This window comes from Colossoma macropomum, unplaced genomic scaffold (genome assembly GCF_904425465.1).
Source record: "Colossoma macropomum unplaced genomic scaffold, Colossoma_macropomum, whole genome shotgun sequence".
Taxonomy (NCBI): Eukaryota; Metazoa; Chordata; class Actinopteri; order Characiformes; family Serrasalmidae; genus Colossoma; species Colossoma macropomum.
The window spans coordinates 6,522,428-6,542,328 of record NW_023494806.1 but is presented as its reverse complement, the minus strand read 5'-3'; the positions used below and the strand labels follow the sequence as shown (position 1 = coordinate 6,542,328).

Sequence of the window (19,901 nt, the reverse complement as noted above, 5' to 3'; positions counted from 1 at the left end):
AGCTCCACTTACTATATAGGTGCACGTTGTAGTTCTACAATTACAGACTGTAGTCCATCTGTTTCTCTGCATACTTTGTTAGCCCCCTTTTACCCTGTTCTTCAGTGGTCAGGACCCCCATGGACCCTCACAGAGCAGGTACTATTTGGGTGGTGGATCATTCTCAGCACTGCAGTAACACTGACGTGGTGGTGGTGTGTTAGTGTGTGTTGCGCTGGTCTGAGTGGATCAGACAGCAGTGCCATTCGCCAAACAAAATGGGCTGTAAGTCTGACAGACTGGCTGGAACAAAACAGCATTAATACTGATCTGGCAAAAACTGACAAAACTGAGCTAAACCTGATATTGCGTAATTTTTTTGGCTCAGTCGGTACTTCAAAAGGCGAGGCTTACAGCAGACTGTGCAACGAGTGAGCGGAGTTCGTTACTCTGACGTAGCAACAAGGAACTATAATTTGGCGGAAGGAACTGCGAACACTGAAACATATTAAATGCCGCGTTCTCGGCCAAGTTCATTTATTTCTTACTTTATTTATTTAACTGTTGTATAAAAGCAACGGAGCTCTCGAGGTCGTATGTTATTGTGAATAACATCACGGCTGTGATCTACAGCACTCGCCTTCGGCTCGGGCCTGCGACCAAATCACAGCCGTGATGTTATTTCGCAATAACACACTCCCTCTCATGTTCTATTGCTTAACTAACACCTGCCAGCAATTACAAACTGTTACAAAACAGGTTTATCACTACAAAGAGCCAGTGCTAACACAAACACTAATAAGTGCAGACCTACAGCTGGATTTGTTAGATTGTTAGACTGCAACCAGAGTATAGCAGGTTTGTTAAAATATTATTTTTAGCTTTTAGTTGGACAGGCAGTACAGTGTTAGTGTCTCAGACTCTGCAGAAAGGACAGTAATGATTAGATCTCTCAGTATTATCAGTGCTGATGCAGGATCAATTTTGGCCCCTCATCCTAATGAACCCGTGAACCCTCTCTCACTTAACATATCACTGGAGATACATTCAGATGTATTTGTCCTCTTTAACTCATTTAAATCTGCCCCCAGGTAGTTGTTGTGCAGGCTGGTCATAGTAAAATGGATCAGCGTGTGTTGGAACTGTGTTAAGAAACACTGAATAATTAAAGAGGAGCTGATCCTGGATCAGCACACTGATGTCTTCTACAAACAGGCATAAGCCTCTAGCCTACGTGAACCTGTTTCTGCAGGAGGATCTACGTTACCTTTTCCTTAACCAGTCTACCTTCCATCTGTTGGCAACAAAGCACATACAACTGCCTTTAATGGTGCCATATTTATTCAATCATGATGTGACTGATTGTCTTTGTGTGTTATGATTTTATACAAGTAAACAAGAAAACAATAAATGTCCCCTGGAGATTACAGGGGGTCATAAACGCTGCATAAAATGTCACGCTGACCTGTACGAAGGACGTGTCTTCAGAGGATGTGGGTAAATGATCGACTGTTGTCATTATATCTTCATCAGTATAATGTTGATTTAGCATTTGAGACCTAAACATCAAGCCAGGCCTTCTTGTTGAGCCTGTGTGTGTGAGGTTAACGAGTAAAGATGTATGACCTGGTCCAAAAAACTCGACCCAACACCTCTGGCTTCTAAATGATTATTCCAGGCTTTACAGGGTGACTCACAGCAGCGCAGAGACACCATAGTTTAGCCTGTTTTTTTTCCTTTCCTGACAAAAAAAGCAAATGTGTGTGTCTCTAAACCCAACCTCTCCAGCTCCTCCTCAAACTTCTGGGCGAGGCGTTTGGTTGTTTTCTCCTTCCACTGCGCCATGTTCCTCTGCACCTGCCGCAGCTCTTCATCTTTAGCCTGCAGCTGCCTGCGCAGACCATCGTCATCCTCACCCAGCCGCACCCGGCTCATACTGCTCAGCTCTTCTATGTGCTCCTTCAGAAACAAATACAGACGTAAACACACATACGTCACACAAAAACACACAAGTACACAACACAGGAACAGAGCTAAATCGGTAATCGCAAAGCAATGGTGTCATTTTGCTTCATATGCAAGATATTCAGTGACAGTGCATATGAAGTTGCTATAGGTCAGTTTGAATATACATATGCCTGAATTCATCTCAGTATTAATAATATAAGGCACATAAAAAGATCTTCATTTTTAAACAACTGAGTGTGTGATACAGAACCGTAGAGAAGTTTGGGGACACAAGCAGCATTTTACGTGAAGTAAATGTTGATATCTAGGCCGAGTCTCGCTCTAATTGTGTTGTTTTTCATGTTTTGAAACAATATGAACAAAGCAGCTGAAAATTTCAGAATTAATGGACCAATAAAAATGGTTCAAAATTACTCAGAATAAAATCTCTTTATGTAAACTTACAAAGAATGTTAAAGGGGAATTCCACCATTTTTTCATTTATTCATTTTCTGAATAATTCAGTCCTTGAGATGTGAACAGAGTCATTCAGAGTGGTTTGATGAGAACTGGCTCATGGTGACCATGTGTACAACACAAATCTAGCCAGTTTATTTACTATCCAAATCACCAGTGAGCCTACACGTGTCTGAGTTGTTATGTGTAATAATGATTATGCTAAAATAGTCATAAATCTGAATAAAAAAAATAAAAAAAAGTTTGAGGGACTATTTTGCCTTACAACGCCCTGTATGTATCCCTCCACTATGAACTGGTTAAAATAAAGGGATTAAAAAAAATTTTAAGCCAAAACTTTATCACAAAAGCATCATAAAAGAATGTGTCGGACTTCAGGCAGCACATATCTAACTGTTTCTTTCTGTGAGGGAGCTTTCAGAGGCATTAAACTCTTCAGATGTCTGGTTCCTATCACCACCACTGTGAACTACTCTGACTTGGAAGGTTTCTCTAGAGTGGATTGTTTCACACCAAACTGCTCTGAAAGACTTTGTATACATCTCAACCTTTTAATTATGGAGAATTTTGAAAAACTGGTGGAGTTCCCCTTTAAGACTGTTTTTTTTTCCCTTCTCCTGTAAAGTTACAATTTTGGAGATATAAGGTTTCGCTGCAACTGTGTCAAAGTTGTGTGAGTTACCATTTTCGCGTTAACTGGTAATACGTAAAAAAAGAGTGACATCCTCCCAGCTTAGTAACAGAGTGAGAGACTAATTTGGTGGGTGGAGAAGACCATAAGAAAAAACTGGCGTCAGTTTAGTGACTCACACCTGTATGAGTTTTTCCTTTAATGCATTCAGAGCTCTCTCCTTCTCCACCGTCAACTGGTCCCTCTGCAGACGCAGCTCCAGCTCCTGAAGCGCTCACACACACACAAAGCAAAACATCCGGATAAAGTCATTTATATACAAGCGTGTGCAGAAGCATGTAGGGCTGAATGATTTGAGGAAGGACCTAAAGGCAAATTGTCTGACCAATCTTCTGCAGTAATATTTGCAATAATCTTCTATAAATTGGTGTCCAGACTTGCTTTTCTAAACCAGCATATCGTCACTGTCCAAAGAAAAACAAGTATCTCCAAAATAGTAACTTCACAGGAGGGCAAAAACACTCTCACCTTTCAATGTAAGTCAATGGGAAGAGATTTTATTCGAAGCAATTCTGGAGCATTTCTATTGGTCCCATCGTCATGAAATTCTCACACAATGTAAAGCACAGCTGCTGAGATCAAACGACGCACAAAAGTAAAAATCACAAAAAAACATGTTTTTCATTGGACAGTGACACTAACCACGTTTGCCGGCTTGAGGCTTGAACACTGAACATTGTGCACCAGACTGTTAATTGGCCGCAGTTGTCATGTACACAAAGATGTTTGCAAAAGTTTGAACACCCCTGGTCAAATGACATTTTGTTGGTTTTCTAAGTGAAAATAATTTAACGCATTCTCTACAGAGAACACACTTAAATATACCTGCAAATATATAATATAATCTGCTAATTTTAGTGCAGGGTTTCTATTTATTTGCTGAGTTTAACATAAATAAAGAAAGCAATATGTTAAAATACCAGTAATCGTGCAGAGGACATTTCTGTTACAGGACGGCAGGGAGGCGGACCCAAGTGCAGAGAGGAAACCCGTGAGAAAGGGGGGAGTGATTCTGCACGTTGGGGTTGGGGTGGCTCAGAGACGTCAATGTACTGAATGGCGGTCCGAGGAGTTACCGCTGTGCCACCAAGAAGCACAGGTGAAAACGGGAAAAACACCTCAACAAATGGGAATGGAAAAATGGCGGGAAACGGGCAAACAATGGGTCAAACAAAGGCTAAGATAGAAACGTGAAATAAAAAAATAATCAGAAAACAAAAGACACTTCCTCTGTAATTATGAAAGGAAGATCAGCTTTATGTTTCACCTGTTTGCTCTTTTTGGAACAAACACTTTTGTTTGGCTTGGAGTTGTTTCTTGTTTAAGCCTTCTTTTTGTCTTTTAAGTAGTTGTGGGGCAATTTATTCTTTTTTTTATCCCTCTTTTTCTTCTTTCTGTTGTTTTGGGGCAATTTCTCTTTTTTTCAGCCCTATTTTCTTTTCTTTTTCCTTTCCTCCTGGGCTAAGTATTGTACCAGTCACCCCTCTACATAGGTGTGACAAAGGGCTGCTGTTTGCCACAGCCTTAAGTAGAGGAGTCCACAGGTGTGCCAGGTTGGACCTAATCAGCCAGAGCGCTTCTGGGAATTGGAGTTCCTGAACTGGTGGCACCTCACCGCCATTGCCCTCTGCTGGCGGCCAGCGGCGCAGGCTGGACCCTTACAGTTTCAACTTATTTTCACTTAAACTCACCAAAACATCATTTGCCCAAAGTGTCCAAACTTCTGCAAACATTTTTATAGGCGTTTGTTTGTGACTCCTCTGACTCGTCCACACGAGTTCTTGAGTTTTGTATTATTAGGTGAAATTTCTGCACTAAGCTTCACTTGCTTTTTGAAATTAAAGTGCTTGACGCTGTATGCAAACATTCTTAAAACATGCCGTTCAGTAGCCAGTCCATACAGTCCAAATACTGAAACAGCCTATTTTGAATTATTTGTTTCCACGATGTCACAAAAAAACAACTCGTTTACGTACATCTACAGATACACAAGTCCATTCACACTGAAGTTATAAGTTGAAACGAATGTTTCACCTCCAACTGCCTTCTGAATGCAGCACAAAACAGAGCAGCCAATCAGAACGGAGCTCGTTTACATGTATCAGTTTTAAAGACACAGTAGCCTATGTAATTATAAAGAATGAAAAGTGGTGGAAAACGGTCATGTAAAACTGAATTATGACCATTTTTGTTGGTGTTAGATGTGGACCTCAAGGGAAAAAAATCAAATATAAGAATAATGAAAGATATGGATCTCTTAAAATCTAAGACAACCTCATTGATGATGTAGTGACCAATTAACCTTTAAAGTCCAAGGAGCAAGTTTGGGCTGAATGTGACTAAATGCTTTTTTTTAGGCGAGAATATATACACACACACAAGTATGAGCATGTGTGTGTGTGTGTGTGTGTGTGTGTGTGTGTGTGTGTGTGTTGTGCACCTGCCTTCTCTGCGCTGATCTGCTGGTTGGTGTGAGTGAGTGAGCTGATGCGGTTCTGCAGGCTGATGATGAGCTGCTGGAGAGGTTTTCTGAGAGACTGCAGCACCTGCACAGCCTCACTCACTGTAGCGCTGCACCAGTCACACATACATTCACAGCACATTCAATCCTATTTAATATCAGATTACATACTATATATAGTTAATAAACATACCTATATACACTACTATCCAAAAGTAATTGCCGTATTAACATTTGTTATTATTTTATATACAAAAATATTACAAACTATTCACCAAAAAAGTATTTTTAAACATTTTATTTGATATTGCAAGAATTCTCTGAAGAAAAAGTGAACAAAAATGTTAAATAGTGCACTCTAATTATCTATTCACATACTTCGGCCTTGAGAGTGTTCATCATTCTGGAAACATCCAAAATTTCCTTATTGTTCATTACAGTTTGCTAGTGTCCTACTAATCATTTTAACTTGTTGAGTTGCAGAGAAACAACATGTTTTAACCATAATTATGCATTTATCTGAAACCAAACGGATTTTATATTATTGAAAACATTTATTCCGAAATTTTGAGCAGTGATACCAAACTTTAGAACAGTGCTCGCTTGTCAAATTGTACCAAATAACAATACATAATTACTGCCAAATAAATAATAATAATAATAATAATAATAATGATGATGATGATGATGATGAAAAAGAGGATGCAGTACAAAAAAAAAAAGAATCCCATGTAAACAACCCACCAACCCATGTCTGATGCTTTACTGGAACCGTCATTTCCTCCAAACCAAAAATATCTGATCTTTTTAAAACCCCATTTTAACCTCAGCTGAAACCTCTTAAATATGATGTTATGGTTGCTGGTAAGTTGCTCACAACTGATTGCACCAAACCATCTGTATATTTTCATATACTCTGAATGCACACTTCTCTCACACCTCCCTGTGTTTAATTTCATAAAGAAAACATTCTTTTAAGTTTGAAGTATTCACCAGAAAAATTCTAGACAATTATTTTGAGTAAGTTCTCAGATTAAGTTAATTTTGTTTAATTAAATTACAGTGAAATGCCAAACAGGTTCTAGATATTAACCAAGAAAGTGCCGTGTAATTAAAGCCAGTCTAATTGAATGAAGCTGTAAAGATTACCAGGTTGTAGCTAATAAACAGATTAAGGACATGGTAACAAGGTGGTCAGGACAAATATACACTAAGTTTTACTGTAATGTTACATGTTTTAGCAGGAAATTAAATCAGAAACACCTTCAAGAAAGTTATAAGGGGTTAAATCACACCACAAAGTGCAAAGATAGTTTTCTGAAAGAAATGGTAAGGAACCAGTAAAACTCTTTTTCTTATGCTATGTAACCACCCAGTACCTTTTACCCAAATTAGTTATACAGCACTGGACTTTCCCAGTTAATAGATAGAATCTGGTGGGCATTTAATGAAGTTAGGCTGCCTTGGAACGTATCATCCTGTTACCCAAAATAATTATCTAGGACTTTAGAGTTTGTACATTTGCCTGGCTGATACCAACAGCTTAAGGGACTATTCATGTGTTTCGCGTGAGGTCCCACTGTATAGTCACCGCCATTTTGAGGACCGAATCAGGGAGTTACTGTGCTGCACGATGCCTTCAATTTGCTGTGCTTGAATGATTCACCTGTGAGACGCGACAGAAGCCGAGAATGACGAGAGACGCACAGACCTTTAATTCAGTGTTTTCCGACTCCAGGCTTGGAGCCGCTGCCACAAGGTCGTCTTCCGACCCACGACATTAAGTCTTATATTTAACGTTTATGTTTCTCCATTCAAACCTCATTTAAATCTCCCTAAACAGAGAAGTAAAGTTATACCGGCTGTCTGCAGCTCCGTAACAGGACGACTGTTTATCTCTCAGCTGTTAACATCAGCTGAAGTTGTCTAAAGGCTAGAATTGTTCACATCTGTGTTAATTTGCTGATGTTACCCTCCTATAATGATGAAGAGGTTTTTCTCCTCTTTATGAACACCATGGGATCCTTTACCCACCCTGACGTGAAGAGCCGGTGGGCTTCTGTGCTTTTAAATGCTTTGAGAGACTCTCCACAATATTCCATAGGGGAGGGGTTGTGTATGAGATAAATATAAATGTCAGGAAAACACAAATTTGATGGCTTTCCACCAGTTTAAGTGGGATCAGGAGTTCAGGGGGAAACTGTATAAGGATCACAGACTATTTTATCGACTTTGTTGAGGTGATGTTTTTTCTCTCCCAAAGTAAGGAGAGTAATTTTAGGCATATTTCACCTCTAGTTACCTTCATGTGGAGCAGTGAAGCCAGAAATTTGATCAGAAATATGGTGGCCACAACAGAAAAATCACAACTGAAACCCTACGATAAAAGCAAACGTCACCAATGTTTTTATTCCTACATGCCTGTATGTAAGTGTTTTGTCAGTTTACCTGTGTGAGAGGTGTTTGGTATCCACACTCAGACCATTGTGTGTGAGCAGCTCCTGTAGACACACGCACTCCGTGTGTATGTCCTGAACCCAGCCTGAGTTCTGCCGCTCCTGTCTCTCTGCTGCCACCTGGTGGACCCGCTCACACTCAGCAAGTGCCGATTTCAGGCCCTGGAGCTGCTTCTCTGATCGTTTCACACTTTGTTTCAGACGTGCAGTCTCACTATCAGCCTCCTGTCCACAACACAGCACCGTTACTGAGTGGCGGATGATGGCAAATATTATTTTATATTCAAAAGTAACTCACCAAATGTAGATTTAAACATTATAAACTACACACCTGTTTTAGCTGCCTGTGCAGTGTCTGTAACTCCGCCTGGTGCTCGTCTCTCAGAGCTCTGAGCCTCGCCGTCTGCACAGACGCTTCACTCTCCAACTCTTCTACCCGCTGAGGGGACAGAAAGAAAGAAAAATGATGAATGACTCGTTAATTTTACAAGACAGGTAAAATCACCCGTGATTGAGTAACCTTCTTCTGAATTATCAGACAAAATGAAAAATATTTCGGCTCCGTAATAAAAGGTTATGAATGGATTTGAACTCCCTCGTCTCCCTCACCGTCTGCAGCTCCACAACTTTGTTCTGTAGAGCCAACGCATTCCTCCTCTCTCTCTCCACGTCTGCTCTCCACCTCCTCTCCAAGTCCTGCATCTGCTCCTCAAACTTATCCTGCTCTCGCTCCACTGCCTTCTGCACCTGGAAGCACAACCAAAACACCACTAATTAAAGTGATAATTCAGCTCAGTCTTTACAACTTTCCTGAAGTCAAAAAGACATAAGGAATTCTTTTTGTGAATCGCAGTGAATCGAGAGACATTTTTATGGGCTCTGGTGGGGAGAGAGAACCTGTTCCTTTGCCTCTCCTCTCAGCTCCTCCTCTCGCCTCCTCAGCACCTCCTGCTGTTGCTTAACAGACTCCTGCAGTCTCTTCACCTCCTGCTCCTTCATCTAGAGAGAAAAGGAGAAAAAGACAGAGCCTTTTTTAGTCCAGCCAAAAGTCAAATTTACACAATTTCCAGCTAAACCTAAATGTAGTTAGTCAGCCAGGACATGTTTGGTGTCTGAAACCAACATGATGCTGTGTATAAAAATGGACAAATGTTCTTGCACATAGCTAGAGATGCACCGATACCACTTTTTCCCTTCCAATACCAATCCCTGATCCTTTAGTATCGGCCGATACCAAGAAACGATATTAATACTAACTCTATCTAACCTAACTCATGTATAAGTCCTGATATTTGTACAATTCCATTAATAAAATATTTCATTTTAGTAAAATCTATATTCTGCATCACAAATAAAATACACTCAGCTTGGCTAGATGGCATTAACTTGTTGGATTATATTTATCAGATGCTTAAGAAAGCTTATTTTTGTTTATTTACTGTATATATTTAATATTTACTATTATATAATTAGCAATAAGAACCATGTTTAACGACTTAAGCAAATGTAAAATATCTTTATTGTACAAAACAGTTAAAAACAGATCTGAGCAGTAAACAGATAAACCTGTGGTGTTTACACGTCAGCACATAATAACTCAGAGGACAGGTGTAGGTTCACTGACGGATTTGGAGAGTTAATCAAATGGCTATATTTGCTTTGTAGACATCTGGTTTCTATCACCACCACTGTGAACAGTCCCGTTCACCTCGTAAGCTTCTCTACGTTTAACCACTTCACATGGGTTTTGTTTACGTTTTAAATTATGCAATTTTAAAAAATGGTGGAATTCCCCTTTAAGTGAAATCATCCTGCTTTATTGGCAATTAATGTTGCTTATTTTAAGAAATATGCAGTATCTGCCAATACACTGAGATCATTTCAATTCACGAAATTACTTAAAATAAGTAAAAATGTGTAGAATTAAGTCAAATATGTATAAAATATACTTAAAGTAACCTCAAAATAAGCAATATTAGCCAAATTCCCTACATAGAAGAGGACTGATGTGTGGAGTCTGACCTGAATGCAGCTGTGTAAGGACTCAGTGTTGCGCGTGTGGGTAAGAGCTTGCTCTCTGAGTGCTGCTGCTCTGGCCTCATGCCCCTGAGAACGAACCTGCACATGCAGACACACATGCAACAAGTAAACAATCAGCGCAAACCATCTGTGGTGTGTTGACGTGTGCTGTGTCAGTGCTGTACCATCTGTAGCTCGTGCTCATGACTCTGAGTCAACTGAACCTTCAGCCGCTCAACTTCCTCCTCCTGAACAGACAGAAACAGAAAAATGCACAAAACTTTCAGATGTACACCGATCAGGCATAACATTATGACCACCTTCTTGTTTCTACACTCATTGTCCATTTTATCAGCTCCACTTACTATATAGGTGCACTTTGTAGTTCTACAGTTACAGACTGTAGTCCATCTGTTTCTCTGCATACTTTGTTAGCCCCCTTTTACCCTGTTCTTCAGTGGTCAGGACCCCCATGGACCCTCACAGAGCAGGTACTATTTGGGTGGTGGATCATTCTCAGCACTGCAGTAACACTGACGTGGTGGTGGTGTGTTAGTGTGTTGCGCTGGTCTGAGTGGATCAGACACAGCAGTGCTGCTGGAGTTTTTAAACACCTCAGTGTCACTGCTGGACTGAGAATAGTCCACCAACCAAAAATATCCAGCCAACAGCGTCCTGTGGGCAGCGTCCTGTGACCACTGATGAAGGACTAGAGGATGACCAACACAAACTGTGCAGCAGCAGATGAGCTATCGTCTCTGACTTCACATCTACAAGGTGGACCAACAAGGTAGGAGTGTCTGATAGAGTGGACAGTGAGTGGACACAGTGTTTAAAAACTCCAGCAGCACTGCTGTGTCTGATCCACTCATACCAGCACAACACACACTAACACACCACCACCACGTCAGTGTTACTGCAGTGCTGAGAATGATCCACCACCCAAATAGTACCTGCTCTGTGAGGGTCCATGGGGGTCCTGACCACTGAAGAACAGGGTAAAAGGGGGCTAACAAAGTATGCAGAGAAACAGATGGACTACAGTCTGTAACTGTAGAACTACAAAGTGCACCTATATAGTAAGTGGAGCTGATAAAATGGACAATGAGCATAGAAACAAGGAGGAGGTCATAATGTTATGCCTGATCAGTGTATTACGTTATTTGTCTGTTAAACATCAATGTCTTGGTATTGAGCAGCCCTGAAACTGCTATTCCTCAACAGCTGATTAATTCCTTAATACTGCCTTTCAAATCCCAGTTCAGCAATTCAGACTCCAACATGCCCACAGTGAAAACTATAAAATGCTCATTCCCAAGCCTCACTAAGTTGTGGCCATGCATTAGGATCTCGTTCCCACGCATTAATATGGCGTGGCCACGCATTATTTTTACTTATACCGGATGTCACCAGTGGGGCTCCGCACTAATTCGATTTATTAGATAATTAATTGAACTAATTTGAATGATTAGTTTAGATAAAAAGAGGCTGGAAAATGTAAAAATGAATTCTGTCTGTTTTTGTGACATTTTATGTTATAAATGGACCTCAGGGAAAAAATAAAATACAAAATTATAGAATAGTGTGGGATAAATTAGAACTCTACAGGAACTTATTTATGTAATTATTCACATAACAAATTTAAATTTCAAATGTCATTACAATTTTTTTTTGTTTCAATTCAACAGTTTTGGTATAGTTGTGACTGGAGAAACTGCGTATAGTGAAATATAGATAATAAAAACAAAACAGCATAATTTTTTGGATTTGTTTGTTTAAAAATGTAGACAATATTATTTTGGTAAGAGCATACTTTAATAAGCATCATTTTAATGGATTAGAATTTATTCCAAAGTTCAAAACTGATGCACTTAAATGACCTTTATTCTGAAACCGTGATCATTCACTCTCCTCTCATTAGTACCTTTTCTTTCTGTGCTTGTGTCAGTGCTGCTGTGAGCTTAGCCCTGTTCTCCTCTCTGATGGCAGTGAGCTCCATCTGAAGGGAGCTCTTCTCCTCCTGTATGCCCAGCAGAAGCAGCTCCTTCTGGGCAATGATCTTCTCCAGAGCCCCCAGCCTGTCCTCCTGCTCCACTCGTTCACTCTGTACAGACTGAAACACAAAGGGCTAGAAACAGGCAAACAAAACAAGGGAGAGATATAGGAAAGAGAGAGAGAGAGAGAGAGAGACAGAGAGAGAGAGAGAGAGAGAGAGAGAGAGAGAGAGAGAGAGAGAGAGAGAGAGACCTACTTGCTGTAGCTCATCTCTGTGTTTCATGGCTGCAGTCAGTTTCTCCTCCAGCTCAGAGCATTTCTCTCTGAGGCTCCTGCTCTCCTCCTCCCTCTGCTCCAGCTCCTGAGTCACCTCCTCTAGTCTCTGAGAGAGAGAGGAAGGGAGAGTGAGAGACAGACAGACAGAAAAAGAAAAAAAGAAGAGGAAAGAGAAGAGAAAGACGGCAGTGGGGAAAAATGCAGATGTTTTGTGTAGAACATTTTTCAAATATACTAACTTTAACGCTTGGAAAGCACAGTGTTGCTGGCAATAACGAAATAATGTCGCAATTTTACATTAATAACTCCTCACTCAAAGTTCAGTCAAACCTCTATGAAAAGTTGGGATTGTAAACTTTCCATCAACACCACACTGGTGTTTGTAAAGAGTACAGGAGATATTTTATTACAATCTGAATTCAATGAAAAGTTACTGTTATGTGAACAGACTTGTTTTGGGTGATGAAAAAGACTACTGGGGATAATTTAACAGATAAACACAGTTTGAGGCATGTATGTGGTGATTTAGGTTTGCAGTTTGCAATGCTAATTTGTGTACTTATGTCTCTGTTATTGTTAGCTGTGTAAGCCTTATAGCCTCAGTGGAAAACTAAAAAAACAAATTACTCTGCACCAAAAAAAAATAATACGGTAAATCATCTTATATCTAAATATATCTGAATATATTCCATACTTTGCATTTTGAAATTTGAGAATTTTCCTTATTTAAAGTAACTTTATAAGAGGGGAAATCCAAAAGTTTTTCAATCTTTCTGCATAATTTATTAATTAAGACCCAAACAAGGTAATTTAGAACCTCACATTTAATGTGAAACGCTACTGAGAACATACTGAGTCAGAATTATTCACAGTGATGGTGACAGGAACCAGACTATGATGAATTTAATGCCTCTAAATTTCGTCAAAGACAGCTATTACATAAAAAAGGTGACCCATACGCTGCCTGATAACTGAGACTTTTGTTTTAAATACGATGATGGCGAAGGGTCCAAGCAGAGTGTTGTAAGGCAAAATAGTCCCTATTTTTTTTTTTTATCTACCACTATTTTACCATTATAAACATTACATATAAAAACATTCTTTACATTTTTGATGTTTTGTCATTTTTTTGTCTTCAAAAATCTGTTGATTGTAAATGTGATTCATTTTGTAAAAATTACAGCAACTGTACCAAATAAGGGCTCTGAACTGAAGGCCTTCATTCGCTCTAACTATTGTTTTGTTTACTTTTGTTTACGTTTGCTGAGGTTGAGTGGTACCTCCTGCATGGAGTCCAGTTTTTTCCTGAACCGCCGTTGTTCTGAGAACAGCTCTGATTTGGTGCTGTCCAGCAGACGTTCCATCTCCTCCCTCTCCAACACAGACACGCAGCTGCTGTTCATACGCTAGGAAAGAAATGAGGACGTGAAGGAGGGATGGAAGGAAGGGGGGGTGTTAGGGAAGGGACAGATGAATAGTAATAATAATTGCAGATGAAATCAACTAGTCCACCTTGCTTTATGCAAACGTACAATTTCTTTTAATGCGATTGGACAAATAGAGCCCTCTGAAAAATCCAATTCCATTGTACCTGGTGAGGACTGGAGGCGTAGTAACAAGCGGTTGTGTGTCTCTGTAAGGCAGCCTGGTCCTCCTGTAGAGCTCTGAACTCCTTCACACTCAAGTCCCTCTGAGCCTGGAGTTTGTGTAGCTCACTCCTACAACACACATATGAAGGTGAACCTACACTCCACTATTTCATTAAGCACTAGAACAGGGGTCGGCAACGTGCTGCTCCGGAGCCACATGCGGCTCTTTTACTGTCCTGTTTTGGCTCCACAGCAGAATCAGATTTTTAGGTAAAATTAAAATAATCCTCCTTTATAGTAAAATAAAGCTCTGCTGATCTTTCAACACAGTTTAACAATAAATGATCTTGAAGTTAAATTAGCTTATAATGGCTAATAATGGCTAATTTACTCTTTAACCCTGAAGGTTGGCGGGCAGACTGCTGGTCACCATAGCTACACAGACAACAATCTCGCCTAGCTAGTAGCTAATGAAAAGGCAAAGAGAGAGATTTAAGACAAACATCGATAATTTAGAGACGAATGGACTTATTTGCATTTATTAAAAAACTCCAGCTGGTTTCCTGATACATTTAATCTGCAACGAGAAACTGTCAAACACTAAAAAGTTGTGAAGCTGAAGCCGCTTCTCATTCGCCAGCTTCTTGTTCCCGTTCCACCTTAAATGGTGCAGAAGTTACATTCTGGCGCCTCAGGCACCATTTAGGGTGAACGGGAAATTGAAGCTGGCGAATGAGAAGCTGACTTCAGTCTCGTAAAAAAGTTGAGTGTTGAGAAACATTTTACATGAAAATATTCTAATTTTGAGGAAAAGTTTCCTGCCAGAGATGTGAGAAATGCGGCTATAGCTGAGCTAAAGCTTAAAGCAGAGCAAAGTAAGTCTGGATTTTCGTTCATATTACATTTTTTCAGGTTAAGCTAGTAGCACATATTGAGACATATTTACAGCCAAGATGGTGGTTTGATTTTTGCTAAAAAGGACAAAATGCCTCTTCTTAACATGCCGACCCCTGTACTAGATGTTATGTAGCCCCAGAAAGAGATGACAACAAGCATACAAAGGAGGTACCACTATCTCATTGTACACATCTTATTGAAAAGTATAATTAGACTGAATGCAAAAACTAGTATATCCAATAGTTAGCTAAAGTAACCATATTGAGCAAACTTTTATAGTTTGTGAAACTGGTAACTTTGATTTAGAGTCCTGTTTGCAGTTTTAGGTAAAAAGAGCTGAATGACGAGTTTGAACAGTTTATGTCTGACACATTATGGGGCAAAAAGCCATGGCAGTTTTGAGGATTCTGCAGTGGGATTCTGTTCCTTAGCTCCTGTTTTACTTATTACTCTACTTATTTTCAAATAGAGTTAATTTGAGTTAAAACATGTTATAATGTGCTAAACTTTAGTTTTAGATACATTAGATTTATTATTTGATAGATTTATTATTTGAATCATGTTGGTGTTCAAGTTGACCAGGTCAGCCTGTGCTACTAATAAAAAGGTAAACAATTGGTTGGGGTCAAAAAGTTCGTTACCCAGCTGCCTTAAAAATGGAGTTAATTGACTGTCAAATTATGAGTTAACTCAGCCAACTAAGTCACTTTTTAAAGTTAAAACACTATTTTTTACAGTTAAGTGACCTTTATTAGTCCCACAACAGGGAAATTTCACCTCCGCATTTAATCCATCCATGCAGTGAAACACCACATACACACTAGTGAACACACACACATTTGCCTGGAGTGGTGGGCAGCCCTATCCGCAGCGCCCGGGGAGCAGTTGGGGGTTAGGTGCCTTGCTCAAGGGCACTTCAGTCACGTACTGTCGGCTCAGGGGATCGAACCAGCGACCTTCCAGTCACAGGGCTGGTTCCCTAACCTCCAGCCCATGACTGCCCCAATGGTGGTCCAGTGTGGTGTAATCCTCTGAAATGGGTGATTCTAATCATTTGATCATTTTGAGGCTGAATGCCAGTGAAGCACAGATATTAATATAGTAAAAGTGAAGTAAAAAGTAAAGTAAAAGTATATCCTTTAAGAATATTTATATTTTGATTTAGTTTAATCATCTGCCACAAAATATTTAAGTGATAACTCATGTAATATTGAGCTGAAATTAAAGGTTGATTTAAAATGAGTGTGAATAAATATGGGAATATGTTGATTTGCAATAACTCACCTTTTTCAATAATCGTTTTATGCAATTTTTATGCAATTACATCAGATGTGTCACCACATCTACCTCACTACAATCTTCCTACAATTACATGTATTATTTTGAGTTCTGCTAACTTATGCAGGTTTATAGTGTGCTTGTCTGTTCTGTGGGACTGACAGTGCACCTATTTTATACTCTGGAGCAGTGAGTAGTTTGTAATAGGTGCAATATGATCAGTAATCTGTTGCACTGCAGGCAAAGGAGAGACTATATGTCATACTTTATATGTGTACATGTATTAAATGACAGAGCTGCATTAAATTTAGATGAGCTGAGCTGGAGAATATGTAGCTGTAGGTGATGGTGCCGTGTACCGGAGGAGCTGAGCGTGAGTTCTGGTTTGAGTTACACTGAGCTGCAGTGTGTGTCTCTCTCTCTCTGCTTCCTCCACCTCCTCCCTCAGTCTCTCCACCAGCCTCACCGCAGCCTTCAGACAGAAAAATACAACTTTACACCACACACATCTCATTAAAACACACCTGTACCTCACACACCTCACCAAACATCACCCAGCTATGTTTGCAATCAGCCAATGTGGAACACCCACTTTTCTAATGATAACAGTGATGAATAACAGAATGGAGGAAATGGATGTACCGCTTTTTGCTGCTGAAGTCCAACAAGCGACAATTCCACGTCATTGAATTCTGTTCTGAGCTTGTCATCCTGTTTTTCTTTGCTCTGAAATACAGAGCATCCTAAGACTTAGTCAGGCATTATCTCATTCCTATGCCTTACTAAGTCCTGGCCATGCATTAAGTGCATTAAACATTATTTTTATTTATATGGTGACATCCTGTATAAATAAAAATAATGGCCACGACTTAGTAAGGCGTGAGAACAAGATAATTAAGTCGTGACCACAACTAAGTAAGGCATGGGAATGAGATCCTAATGCGTAGCCACGACTCAGTAAAGCAGGATCTCGTTCCCATGCCTTGCTAAGTCGTGGCCATGCATTGCGATCTCATTCTCATGAGTTAATAAGGTGAGGCTGCGACTTAATTATCTTTATACATTATTTTTATTTATATAAGATGTCACCAGCAGGGCTTCGTACAGAAGTGCCAACATTCATTTGCTTTTCATTCATTTGATCAAAGTCCAGCTGCAGAAAACAAGACTGCAGCACCTGCTGAAAGCATAGGCAGCAAGTTATTTTCGTGTAAGACTAAACTTTCATGCCCAGTTTATGGTTTATTTATTCCAGTATGTTACATTCAGCAAATAAGTAGAAATTGTGCAATAAAATGTGAAAAAAATTATTTAATTACAAAACATGTCATATTTATTCTCTGTAGAGAACTTAGTAAGTCACAGTGTTAACTTATTTTGCCTTAGAAATTCAACAAAGCATGTCATTTAACTTTCACAGAAGACTGAATGTGGAGCTGTAGGAGATCATCTAAATACAAAGATAAAAAAAAGTAGTGTTAACATTAATTTGCTTCTATGTTTTGATCATGCAGTCGCCAAAACAAGACCACAGTTTTCACCATCTGGTGAAAGAATGATTAAGACAAACAAGTCATTTTCTTATAAGACTAATAGAACACACACTCAGTGGAAATGGTTTTAAGCGCAGTGCGTACTTCTTTCTTTAAGGGATATCAGTGTTTTTAATAGAATCACGTAGACCATTTCAATTTATGTCAGTATGTCTGTAATCAGCAATATTTTTAAATTTCTCTGCTGTTGGGGCAAAACCTTGTATCTCCATTTTGGCCGGTTTTCAGTTTTTGACATAATTTGATGATGAATGGACCAAAAGAAATGGCCAAAAATGACTGGTCTGGTTCCATTGACTTACATGAAAAGTAAAGTAGGTTTTTTCCTTCTCCATTTTGGAGATATTACTTATATCCATTTATTTAATTTCAGTCAAAATGGCCTTTAAGTACAGGTAATTAATTTTTTAGCACCAGGAAATAATCAGAAAATATATATGTAACAGAAAATTACATGGAGGTCTCAATAACTAAATACAATATTGCATTTTTCAGTATTTACTGTGTCCACTCTTTACCTTTATTACAGCTTCCATTATTTTTGGAAGACTTGCTTTCAGCTGTTCAAAGAAATCTGCGGGGATATTTTTACACACCCCCGAAGTTCAGTCTTAGATGTTGACTGCACTTTCTGCTTCTCATGATCGAAGTAATCCCAAACACATTTAGACAGTTTTTTGGTCTACAATGTCTTTTAAGGAGTCTCATTTCTCTGTATCTCTGAATTTTTTCAATTCCAGTTTTGGAAATTCTGTTGTTTTTCACTCGTTTTCCTTTGACTTAAATTGTCTCCTCAAAAATACCTCCTGAAAAATTAATCACTTGTCCTTGATGTCCATTTTGACTGGAAATAAAGCAAATAAAGAGTGGTGTCTGACTGCACAGTCCTGAAAAAGTGTGCAGTGTCTTACAGTAGTGGAGGGCGTAGAGGTAGTGGAGTTGTTTCTCCTGCTTTGGTTCTTTTTTTCTCTTCTCTGGACGCTGCCTGGAGCTCTCAGTGACCTGTAACGTCTTACACATTCAATACTTTCTTCTCCAACCACTCCTTCATCGTCAGAGCTAACAAAGAGAGAGATACAGAGAGAAAGAAAGAAAGGACAGTGAGGAAAAGGGGGAGAAAAAAGGGAGATACAATAAATATTCAGCCTCCACCTTTATTGACTGATGATTTATACTGATCTCCACTGCTCAGTAAAAACATATTCCATACTGTTGATAGCAACTACCTGAGTGTTCGGTTTTCAGATCGTTGTATATTTTTTAGTCTTCTTGTGCAGGATCCACTCTGTACGAACGTCTCCAGTGCTGTAATATTACATAACAGAGCACAGAGTTTCAGGACCAGGTATGCTAAACTATGCTTACTTCACACAAGCAATGCACTATATGATAATGATAAGCATATCTTGGCAAGAAACATCTTAAAGCATCTTAAATTAAGTCAATATATTTAAAATTTTTCATAATGAATATAATCTTAGAAAAAGTTAAATATTTGCCAATGGACAAAGACCGTTTAATTAGAAAGACTGTCTGAGTGAACACAGCGTAAAACACTGGTTACATTTGTATGATAGTAAAATTACGTGTCATATTATTCATCCGGCAAAGAATCAGACATTGACAGTGCTTGATTGACATCCCTCAGTCAAAAACACCCAGTTGAAGCACAATTTTACCAATCAATCTAACCCACACGTGTCAGGCTCCAGTCCTCATTAAAAATACCTGATCCAGCTCATCAGCTAATTAGCCAGGCCTTCATGAATTGAATTCAGAGCAACAGATGAGGGAAAACGCTAATCTCCACAGCACTTTGGCCCAGAAGGTCCCCTGTTTGACATGCCTGGTCTAACCTCTTACCATTTAAAAGCTCTGTTTGAACAAGAGGGCAACAGTGACGAAGCAACGTGCAGCTGACATTTTTAAATCATTTTTTTGTGTTAATGCTTAATTAACCCATTAACATTGACAAGCATTTGGGGGCAGTCATGGGCTGGAGGTCAGGGAACCAGCCCTGTGACCGGTTCGATCCCCGGTTCGATCCCCTGAGCCGACATGCTCAAGTGCCCTTGAGCAAGGCACGCAACCCCCAAATGGTCCCCAGGCGCCATGGATAGGGCTGCCCACCGCTCTGGGCAAGTGTGAATGTGGCATTTCACTGCATGGATGGGTTAAATGCAGAGGTGAAATTTCCCTGTTGTGGGACCAATAAGGGTCACTTAATTCATAATATTTCATAATATAAAATAACATATTAAATAAGACAGTCTGGCTGCTTTA

At 39.5% G+C, this 19,901-nt stretch overlaps 1 protein-coding gene across 1 annotated transcript; it reads right to left on the bottom strand.

The window, feature by feature from the left end:
* Positions 1–3,209: 3,209 nt before the first annotated feature.
* On the bottom strand, positions 3,210–18,662 carry LOC118827641 (trichohyalin-like). Its single transcript, XM_036599077.1, has 16 exons — positions 18,530–18,662; positions 16,708–16,791; positions 16,425–16,537; positions 13,893–14,019; positions 13,582–13,707; positions 12,282–12,407; positions 11,955–12,143; positions 10,216–10,278; positions 10,034–10,129; positions 8,909–9,010; positions 8,621–8,758; positions 8,343–8,450; positions 8,004–8,236; positions 5,535–5,665; positions 4,045–4,172; positions 3,210–3,299 (listed from the first exon to the last, which is right to left on the bottom strand). The coding sequence occupies exons 5-16, from the start codon at positions 13,702–13,704 to the stop codon at positions 3,210–3,212; spliced, it is 1,527 nt and encodes a 508-aa protein (XP_036454970.1). The 5' UTR covers positions 13,705–13,707; positions 13,893–14,019; positions 16,425–16,537; positions 16,708–16,791; positions 18,530–18,662.
* Positions 18,663–19,901: the final 1,239 nt, after the last annotated feature.

Bases quoted from the DNA above. Each gene is read 5' to 3' on its own strand.
- LOC118827641 (XM_036599077.1), bottom strand. From the start codon at position 13,704: ATGAACAGCAGCTGCGTGTCTGTGTTGGAGAGGGAGGAGATGGAACGT. The intron at 9,011-10,033 runs GTCAGACTCCAC...TTTTCTCTCTAG, and splicing joins CCTTACACAGCTGCATTCAG to ATGAAGGAGCAGGAGGTGAA. The intron at 8,451-8,620 runs GTGAGGGAGACG...CTGTCCCCTCAG, and splicing joins AAGTTGTGGAGCTGCAGACG to CGGGTAGAAGAGTTGGAGAG.